Below are 10,335 nucleotides of genomic sequence, written 5' to 3'. Positions count from 1 at the left end.
GCGAATGTAAGCTCATAGTATCCTCCCACAGCTGTCACTGGCGCCGTTGCTCGAGTGTTAGCTGCATCCGGCGCTGATTCTTCCCCTTGTTCTTCTGTAGGATTGTTGAGAGGGAGGACCTGACGCCCATGGGCAAGGTTGCCGTTGTACCAGCTTTCCACGACTCGTCCAAGTATATACAAATCTTGATAAGAAATGTAAGTTGTGATGCTATCGAGAGAAAGATGGAGATGACGAAGAGGGGACCGTAAGAGGGAATAGGCGCGCGTATATTCCAAGGAAACGCTGGTGGGATTCAAGAGGGAAACGTTCTCTTCGACTGGAAGGGGAGGCTGAGAGGGTCGAAAAGCTGGAGAGGGAGCTGAAATTGAAGCAAATGGAATCGTGAAGGAGGTAATGAAGCATTCCAAGCCGTCGAGATGGGCATTCCATTTACTGCGGGGGAGAAGCGCGCCGTCCAGCCGTCTTTCCAACTCTTGCACGTACGACCCGACCCCAAGTCCCCTCATAACCACTGCTTTGGTCCCTCCACTCTCTCTGTCTTCTCGTCCTCCATCTGTCGGCTTCCGCTCAGGAAAAATGATACGAGGATGATGTACCATGATTTTAACCCGCCTGATCACTTCCTGAAGAACCTCCTCAGCTTCATCCGTTGGGGCGTTTTCAATCGCGGGAGAGGGCAGCAATCGATAGCTAGTTGATGCTTCTTGTACTATCGCTTCCTCTGACAGTCTTTCGCGTGGCGATGCGTCCGGTGTGGGCCCCTGAAGTAATTCTCCCTCTCTCTTGCCCACTTCTTTCTCCATCGAAGGAAAGGACAATTCCTCTAATGCCTTGGCGACGCCCTCGTCTTTTTCTCCTAAGCCCTCGGAATGATCAGGCGCTAAGCAGCCAAAAAATGAAACAAGGTAGAGTAGAGGACTGACGAGGACGACGACATTCAGATGATTCAAAACCAAATGCGTGATCGCGGGCTCCTGCGGTGCGGAAACATATCGATACACGAATTGAGGCGCCAAGGCAGGGGGCAGGGAGGGCAGCACGTCGATAGGTGCTGGAAGGGAGGATGAGGGGCCAGACGTTTTACCGGAAGGCCCTTTCTCCAAGGCCTCCATGGAGGGGCTCAAAATGCGTTCCAAGATCGACGCTTCCCTTGGCACCTGTCTCGATACTTCAGAGGAGGCGTCAACAAGGCAGCGGTAGAGGCTCACATCCAAAATTTTTCGGTCATCCTCAGGCCGTCTGAAAAGAATCTTTGTCTCGTCGATGACGAAATGCGCACTTGCTCTCCAGTCTAAGACCACGTTGGCGGGAGAAGGAGAGGGTGAAAGGGAAGGAAGGCTGGGTTCGAGGAGGTTGAGTTCTAGCCCCGATAAATGAACGTCGACCTTTATGTCAGAAAGCGGGCCATCTATGAGCCCGTAGGAATACGCAACATGTGCCGCGTGCTGCTCCTGTCCGCGAGTACGCCACGACAACCGCACATCCTCACCGCTGTGAAACAAGCTCGGGAAACTTGCCCGTGCGCAAGCTCCACAAACTCGGACGACGACTGCTGATGACTTGTCAAAGACGCTAACATTTAAACATCGCCGACAGATCTGGTCTCCGCACTGGGGGCAGGTATGTGCTCCGTCATCCACGCCTTGGAAGGCTCTCGCGCAGTGCATACACGCCTTACCCTCCTCAGCACCTGCGTTGCGATGATAGTGACTGCGGGTAGCAAGGGGGGGCAGATCCAGGGCACGAAGGGCCTTGAGCATGTTTGTTGCATGGTGCTCTTGGGTAAGGAGGTTGTCCTCCACCACCCGTCGCAGCAAACTGTAGCTTTTATGGCTCGCTTGAAGACAGAGTGGCGGAAGGGCGGCTTTGACGGCAATGGAAGGCAGATCGAGAGTGGTGCTGCCAGCCTCCCTGTGGCGGCGGGCGAGGATATTCCCGTACTCTACATCGAGGGGGCGCGTGACGTGGACTTGAAATGAAAAAGGGGTGGAAAGTAAGGCAGGATGGCCGGCAAGGGCAGGAGATTCCAGGGAAATGACAGCGCTGGAAAAGGCCAGGTCGAATCGGCGCAGGACAATGACTTCCCCTTTCTTCGCCTTTTCTCTGGCCTCTACGTCCTTATCGTCATATACACTGTCATACTCTTGACCGACGGTGGGTGATTGAGACGTGTCCGACCATGCGTTGCCGTCTTTCGCCCCCCCACTTGTGCTGGTGCTGCCCATGTCTGCATTCCCGGCACTGTGCTCGTCAACTACAGGCTCACCGACCCAAGGCACATGCAGATTCTCGAAAACAGTCTTCAACACAGCGTCGTCCATCACGGCCAGCGCATGATCTAGGTGGGTCAGGTATCGGGGGAGGATGGCCATTGGATGGGCCAGAGAGACGGTGAACCCGGTCTTGGCCATGGCCCGTTGTCGAACCAAGGCGTCCGCCGAACGGAGGGTACTGGAGATTATGGCGCCTAAGACCCCTTCATTCACATAGTCAATCACCTCCAGGCAAAGATGATTATAGTACACCACTTGCAATGGTCCGACCACCACATCTAGGTGATTGTCTGGCACGATACCCTTCGCGCTGTCTCTCCCTCGTTCCCTTCCTTCTTCCGCCTCGTCACAGCCTGCTGAGGCCTCCGACACCAGTGGAGGCAAGAGGGAGGAGTATGAGAAAGATAATGCCAGACAACCTTTCTCCTGTCCGTCCAGTACCCGCGGAAAACACGTGTCTGCGTTGCCCAAATCGTCAACTGTTAGCCCTTGAATGGAGCCCTGCAAAGCTTTGGCCTTCCCTCCTCCTTTCAAAGTGAGGTCAAGGCCCCGCAACTGAAGTCGAAGCAAGCGCCGAAGCTCTTTTTCCTTGTTGAGCAGGATGGAGACGGTCCTTAGCCGGGTGCTAAGTCGGAAAGAAGACAACGAAATGGAAGGCTGGGTCTGGTCGGTGGAAGACGTAGAGGAGTAGAGGGAGAAAAGGTGGCCAAGGCCCTCGGTGTAGGAGGGCGTTGTATCCTCTCCCAACGTTGGAAAACTCCGCCCTTCCTCGTGAAAGTCTGAGGGTGGTATTCGATCTACTCGTGCACGCCCTCTCGATTCGACGACGACGTTCCCTCGGTCTCGAAGCTGTCGGCTTTCTTCCTCTTCTTCTCGTGCATTCCGGACACTTTCCTGCTTTTGTGCCGCCAAAAACCGCTGTAATGCTGCAACGGTCTCGGGGTTCCATTGCACCTGGACTGGATGGACCGCGATATCCACCTCAGTTGATTCTTCTCGCTGTCCGCCACAAGTCCTACTTCTCAACAAGTTCTCCCCTCTCGTTGCATGCACAATTGCAACGCTCAGAAGCGAAACACCCTTCCCCGCATCTTCCATTGCTTCCCCCACCTCGTCGTGCAAGGGGCCAAAGAGTGATGAGAAGGACGCATCGGCGAAGTGATGACGGTCTTTGATTTCGACGAACGCAATCTCCAGGTTTATGGATGTGGTGGCCGTGGCGGCCTCTTGGTAGTCAGAGGCGAATATGCGGCCCTCAATTCCTTGCACTGCCACGTCCACCAACGGGAATAGAGAAGAAGGAGAACACGGGAAATTCGAGGAGGCACCAGATGGGAGAGGGCTCACGAGATCATCGACCAAATGGAGGGCAATGTTGGGAGCCGTGAATGTAATATTTAGTACACGGCCCGCCTGGTCATGGGCCTCTCTTTCCTCCTCTTCAGCTGATATTCCATCTTTGACCCTCGCATGATCCTGCTTGCCCATAGCAGGCGTTGAGTCGACATTCGCGCTTAATTCCTCCCGCGGAGCCTGAAGGGCAGCAGTTGAATTGTACCGCAAGTCTTTCTCCCTAGCCCCTGTCTTCTTTGTACCCAACTTCCTTCCTTCGTCCCTACACCTTACCCGCCGACCATGCCGATCATTCTCAGGAGTGTCGGCAAGGATTTTAGCCCTGGCCTGTGACCGACGACGGTGGAACACACGGTGGAAATACTGGATGGTGGATGCCCTCAGGTTGACCGCCAGCCGGGGCAGGGAAGCTTGAATGGAGGCATGCGTGGAGGCGCGCGCGGCGATGTCGTGACATGCCTGGATGTCAAGGGTGAGATCAAAGGGCTCCACGATCGGGTGCAGGTCGACGTCGTTTTCCTTGTATTCGAGGAATAGGGCACCCAATCGACACATTTCCACGGCCATGTGCTGCATTCTCAGGGTCCAGGCCGCTGTATCTGCCTCATCTTCCTTCCCTTCATCCTGCCCGTGCTCGCGGTTACAAAGCACAACACAGCCCAGGTCTAATACGAGCAGTTGTCCTTCCTCTGCCCGGGTTGTCTCTGGAATCAAAATCAACGGCGCTTGAATATCAATGTCTAGCAGGATTCGCCCTCGATCCGCAATGCGAGAGAGTAGGCGGGCTCGTTGCCGGGCCTGCCATTCCTGCACTCCATGGCGCACTCCTTCCGTCCCACCCTCACTTTCTTCCTCTCCCTTGCGGGGGGCCATGGAGGGAAGAGGAGGCATGCAAACGTGCCGGAGGGCCTCCAGTAGCCGACGGGAGTAGAAGACCTCAAATGGCAGGACACGACAGGAGACCGCGAGATCACGACCACCTTCCTCGCAACCCTTGTTGTAATGGATTTGAAGATCAGCGTTTTTGGGGACACGGTACGTGCCCACCACCATCATGGCCGGGGGGAGGGAAGGCGGGAGGGACGTCGCAGGGGTAGGGGCCGCCCGTCGGCGGATCTTGCGGGTCACCACCGTTCGATACTTGGTCAGCGGGTCGAGGTCTAGAACCTCCAAGGCGCCCAAGGCCATGGTCACGGACCAGGAAAAGGGCCGGAGGAGAAAGGTGCTGGCGGCATCCACCACCAACCGGGCCAGGGGCCGAGTAGGCGAAAGGTACAGGGTGCAGGAACCCTGATTGAGGGAGAGGCTCAGGCGGGTGATGACATACGTAGGGGGAATCGTCACCTGCGCCAGGGTTCGGGCGTAATCCAAAGCCGTTTCCTCCAGAGCCAAGCGGTCAGCGGCAGACACCAGCTCCGGGTCCTGGGGTTTCCCTTCCGTGGTTTCCCCCGAGCCGGGCGGAGCTATCGCCCCGTCGTCTCCACCGTTTCGGCCTCCCTCCCGTTCGAACCACGACTTAACCCATCCCACCACGGTCGACTCTGCTTCCTGCTCAGCTTGGGGTCCAGCAAGCCCACCAATCTGGGATGCATCGGCGTCCTTTGGCCTCGCCTGAGCCACAAGCCGAAGGAAAACGATCTCCTCCACCTCCAGCCGATCGTCCAGGTCTTGCAAGCTCTGGGCCTCGGCAGGGAGGAGGAGGGCCCGGCGAGGGTGGAGACGGAGATAACGGTGCCGAGTCTGGACGAGGGATACGAGCTGCGGCCAGGTAGGGAGGTGGGGGGGATGAACGGGGAGCGGTAGACCGGAGCCGAGCCGGTGGGGTGGGGCGAGCGGGACGGGGAGGGAAGGCAAAGACGGAGCGAGTCCGCCTGCATCCTGCGGACCGGTCGAAGGAGTAGTCTGGGAGTGGGCAACGGAGGGACTGATGGCAATGTCTCCCGCTAAAGCTTCTTTGCCGCGAAGGACTCGACCCGCCGCATACTGCCACCATCCCCGAGGGTCGTCAGTGACGCGCCCAAGAGGCCGACGCCTCCCCTTCCACCCATCCTTGCCCGACCTGTCCCCTGCCAGGTCCTCCCACACTCTTCTTGTCGAGGTCAGTGCATGGACAAGCGCCCGAAGGCAACGAATTTGCGCCAGCGTCGTCCCCACGTGGACGTCGGTCAGGTGGCAGGAGAGGTCGTGCTTGGGCCGCTTGGGGGAGAGGGGCACCGGGCGCGCGATCAGCATGAGGGCGCCCGACGTGGGGCGGAGTAGATAATCATGCTTGACCAGCGTCGTCACGGGCAAAGGGTGGAAGCCGGGGGCGACAGTCGAGGACGGGCGGGAAGGCGGGAGGGAGGACGGGACCCACGGAGGGCTGTGCGGGTCGCAGTAGAGGGCTAGGTTGGTGACCAGGGCCCGTTTTCGCACCGTGGTTGCTCTTGTGCGCACATCCATGCCTGCTTTCCCGCCACTTTGCCCTTTGCTCAATCCACGCGCCGACGCGTCCACTTGCCCCTCCTCTCCTTCTTCCTCTTCCTCCCCCTCGTCGTCGATGCCTTCCTCCCCCGGCGCAGAATGGTTCTCGATAGTAAATTCCTCCATTTCCAGACCCAAACCCAAGAAATCCTCTTGCAGATGTCCATGGCAACGCACAGGGCCCGCGGGCTCTTCCTCCTCCACTTCGTTCCCCTCTATTCTGTGCCCGCAGTCATCCCCGATTTTCTCCCTTTTCTTAGGCGCCTCACCGGCGGCATCGCCACCGGCGGCTGCCCCTTCTCCATCTTGTTGCTTCCGAACGAAACTTCCTTCCTCTTTGTACTCGAGCCGCACGTGGACATTACTCAGACGAAGCTGCACATTCTCGAGCAGAGAGGCAAACAACCGCTCTGCCAACCCTCGCCGTTCCTGCTCCTCTTGCACGCTGACGCCATTTCCTTCCCCGTTTCGCTGTTTGCTCGCTTGCAAATACCTAAGACGCTCCTGCACTTCTCTCTCTTTGGCCGCCCGTCGACGTCGCAGGGCTGTGCGACTTGCTCCTCCCCCTCCACCATCCCCTCCGTCAGCTCCGCGCGAGCCCTCCTCGGTCAGTACTCGGAAGACCAGCGTGACATCTTTGAGTGTAATGACCAAGGGCTTGGTACCAAATGCATTCCATGGCACACTCAGGTGGAATGTACCCACTCGACCCCATGCCAAGCCCAGGGGTATAAGCCCTAGGAGGTCGTCGACAGCAGCGCCTTTCACCCGTAAATCATGGAGCAAAATCTCCCCCTTCCATAAACCGACGTTCAGGTTGTTCTGGTCGACCCCATCGACGAAGTGGCCGACCCTCGAAGAGAGGAAGCGGGCTAGGAGGCCTTCAAGCATAGAGGCTACAAGACCTCAGTCGGATCAGCATAGGAGAAATGCTCAAGACGTGCCCGTTACTCGGTATGATGTGGGAGAGTTTACTCGATTGCCTGTTTCAATGTAAAAAGCCCCAAGGAACGCCCTCTCAGTAATCGATGACGTTAAAAGGAGGGATGGAATGCCTGGACAGCGCGGACTTCACTGTCACGGGTATTTAACGTGCATATTGAAGGGCTCGCCGTCTGACAGGAAGGCAAAAAAGCGATTGTCAGGAGGAGTTTACATGGGGCGAATCGAGGCAGGAGAAGACTACAAACCAAACAGTCCTTTCACAGCAGGGACCGCAAACACGACATTGTGTAGAACTCAACGGGATTTACGATGCGTGATATAAGGTGTGGTGGAGGGTTTGCTGGTCGCAGCCGATGGAGATGGCGGCGGCTCTTCCGGCTGTTTGCGTGAATTGATACTGGTCTGGATTTATACAAAGTCCCGTTAAAATTGCAGAATTCTATTAGTCGATGAGAATTTTAATGTGAATAAAAGAGCTGCTTTAACGTTGTAAACATGTGTTTCCAATTTTTTCGACGCGCGTGCGAGCAATCGACACGATCTATTTTTCAACTGCATTTTGACGGAAACCACGTGCTTTGTCCCTTTGCAACCCTTCCGTCCTCTAAACAGACACGTAGCCATTGGAAGGTAGCATGCCACTCGACCAAGTCAGCAAACGCTTAGCACCACAATTTCAACATGTGGAAGGGTCTTTGATAAAAAAAATCGCGGCGCGGGCAACCTCCCGGTCCATTTCTCTTGCCGGGGGTCTTCCACACGAATCCACTTTTGTCTTTCGCGGGGTTACGTGGGAGATGGACGATGGTAGTACTCTCACACTGAAAAATCGAGCGTTGACCGGGGGGACGGAGGCAGAGGACGGTGCAGCAGAGTTACCGTTGAACTACATGCAGGGGTCAGGCATGCCGGAATTATGCGGGGAGCTCCGGGCGCACATGCAACGATACCATACGCCAGCCTACGACGATTGGGCTGTAATTCCAACAACTGGGTCCACAGATGCCTTGACCAAATGCTTCCAATTGTTGATGCCTCCCCCCGGGAAGAAGCCCATCATTTTGTCGGAGTCCTTGGTGTGGGCAGCTGCCTTGGCCATCGCGGCCCCTTTGGGTTACGAAGTGCGAGGACTGGAGCTTGACAGCGATGGCATGTTGCCCAGTGCCTTGGATGTGGCCTGCCGACAACTGGCTAGCGAGGGGGAACGTGCCGCCTTCCTGTACTTGACCCCCCACGGACAGAATCCGACGGGCACCTCCTTATCACCGCAACGGAAACGAGACCTGTACGCCCTGGCGCAGGAGCACGACCTGATAATCGTGGAGGACGATCCGTACCGCCTTCTCTTTCTCCCCGCCGACCCGGAGGAGACGGGGGAAGCCGCCATGCCTGGTGTGATGGGCTTGCCCAAATCACTGCTGAGTGTGGACACGGACGGGCGGGTCATCCACCTAGAGTCTCTCTCCAAATGGGTCTGCCCCGGCCTCCGCCTTGGCTGGTTGACGGCTCCCAAGGCCTTTGTGGAAGGCGCGTACCGGAAATGGAACGAGCTGACGATCCAATTTCCTTGCACGGTCTCCCAGTCCGTCTTCTGTGCGATGCTCCGAGCGTGGGGTCAGGAGGGACTTGACCGCCACCTCCGACGTTTGCAAGTGCATTATGCCAAGCAACGCCGGGTTATGCACCTGGCAGCCCGACGGCATCTGCAGGGACTGGCCACCTGGGATTTGCCCAAGGCGGGTATGTTCATCCTGTTTAAAGTCCCCGCATTGAAAGGGAAAGGGAAAGCAGAGACCGACTCGGTCCTCGAAGAGTTGTTGGCGGAAGACGTCTTGATGGTACCGGGGTATGCCTTCGACCCGTCCCCTGAAAAGGCGGCCGAGCCCGCCTTTCGCGCAACTTACGCGACTGCGAGTCCAGAGAAGATAGAAGAAGGGATCGCCCGCTTCGGCAAGGCCGTGGCGCGTCTAACGGAGGGAATGAAGGAAGAGAGGGCGGAGGAGAAAACTGTGCCGGTGATGGATTGAGTGACAGTGGAAAATAATGTTTTCAGGGCGTAAATATTGATGATGGTACGGATGCCCAAGGTGGTGATTGGTGAATAGCGGACTGGCATCAATAGGGAGGGCGGAGGAGTGATGCTGTGAAGGAAAAAGGGTTCTAGAATGGAAGCGATGGCATAGCGGAGATAAGTCGACAGGACGACGCCAGCATCAGAAGAGCTCATAGCTTGCACTTTAAGATTTTGGGGTGGTTGGGTCTGCTACAAAGTTGAAGATCGTGAGATGGGATACTCCTGCAGAGTCGTGTCCGCGACTTTGATACGCCATGGTGTCCTTGAATGATGATATAAGAAAGATTCTTGTGCTCTCAATAGGCGAAGAAAGGGGCGAGAGCCAAGGTGCACATAATATGTCTAACAACGAGGGATGCGTGCTTGTAACAAAGAAACCGACAAGTGAGGTCATTACTCGACAAACGTCTCCATTTCTGGAACATCACATATGTGGGTCCATGAATATGGCCCTTCCGTGCATGTTCATGAGTCTGACAGAGAAGGTGCGATGGCAAGTGTTTCGATGCCCCCTTCAATTTTTCCTCCTCATTACTGCCCAAAGAGCCTCCAGCTCGTCGTGTCCTTTGTCATATTCACACAAGCTCGAGCTTCTCGGCAAGTTAGCTCTCCGTCTGCCTTTTAAACTTATACCTACACGCAAAGGACATACATCAGATTGAGCCCTTTAACGAACCTTTCCCTGATTTCCCACACTCACATGGCCACTTTATGGTTGCAGCCAAGACGGATTGGGATCACCTGCAGACCCTGTGATGTACGGTGCGGTCCCATCCTTGTCGAAACCATCCCCTTTCGCTCTCCCGGCACTTTCGGCGTCGCCATGGTCAGTGGAGGCGGCTCCCTCTTCTTGCGCGGCCAGTCCCTCACCTTGGCCCATTTCTCCACCCTCTTCTCTCCCTGCCGCGTTTACCGTCGCTGGTTCTGCGACAGCAGTGGCCACGGGCATGTCCTTCGAAGAGGAGTCGATAGGCAAGCAAAGGTATATCAGCGACATGGCCCCGGGGAATGCCAGGATGAATTTAACAATGAAAAATCCCCAGGCGTAGTATACGGTCGTTTGGAAGCCTTGCTCAAAAGGCGAAAGGGTGCACGAGCTCCCCGAACAGATGACACGGAAGGCAATTTCGGGGATGGAGTTCCAAATGAGGATGGCTGCCAGAGTGAAAGCTAAGTCGGCCCAGGCCATGCAGGTACAAAATATCTTGCAACCCCGTTGCACCT

The 10,335-nt window shown here is 56.4% G+C and overlaps 2 protein-coding genes across 2 annotated transcripts; both read left to right on the top strand.

The window, feature by feature from the left end:
* Positions 1-7,733: 7,733 nt before the first annotated feature.
* Positions 7,734-8,427, top strand: ARO8 (aromatic amino acid aminotransferase I; the record flags this gene model as incomplete). Its single annotated transcript, XM_005855033.1, has 1 exon — positions 7,734-8,427. A coding segment is annotated over one exon (694 nt), but the record flags the coding sequence as incomplete, so codon positions are not given.
* On the top strand, positions 8,413-9,504 carry AADAT (kynurenine/2-aminoadipate aminotransferase; the record flags this gene model as incomplete). The annotated part of the gene is made up of 1 exon (XM_005855032.1): positions 8,413-9,504. A coding segment is annotated over one exon (652 nt), but the record flags the coding sequence as incomplete, so codon positions are not given.
* Positions 9,505-10,335: the final 831 nt, after the last annotated feature.

Source organism: Nannochloropsis gaditana, assembly GCF_000240725.1.
Source record: "Nannochloropsis gaditana CCMP526 unplaced genomic scaffold scaffold312, whole genome shotgun sequence".
Classification (NCBI taxonomy): Eukaryota; class Eustigmatophyceae; order Eustigmatales; family Monodopsidaceae; genus Microchloropsis; species Microchloropsis gaditana.
Note: the sequence above shows the minus strand (reverse complement) of the source record. Positions and strands in the feature narration are given on the sequence as shown.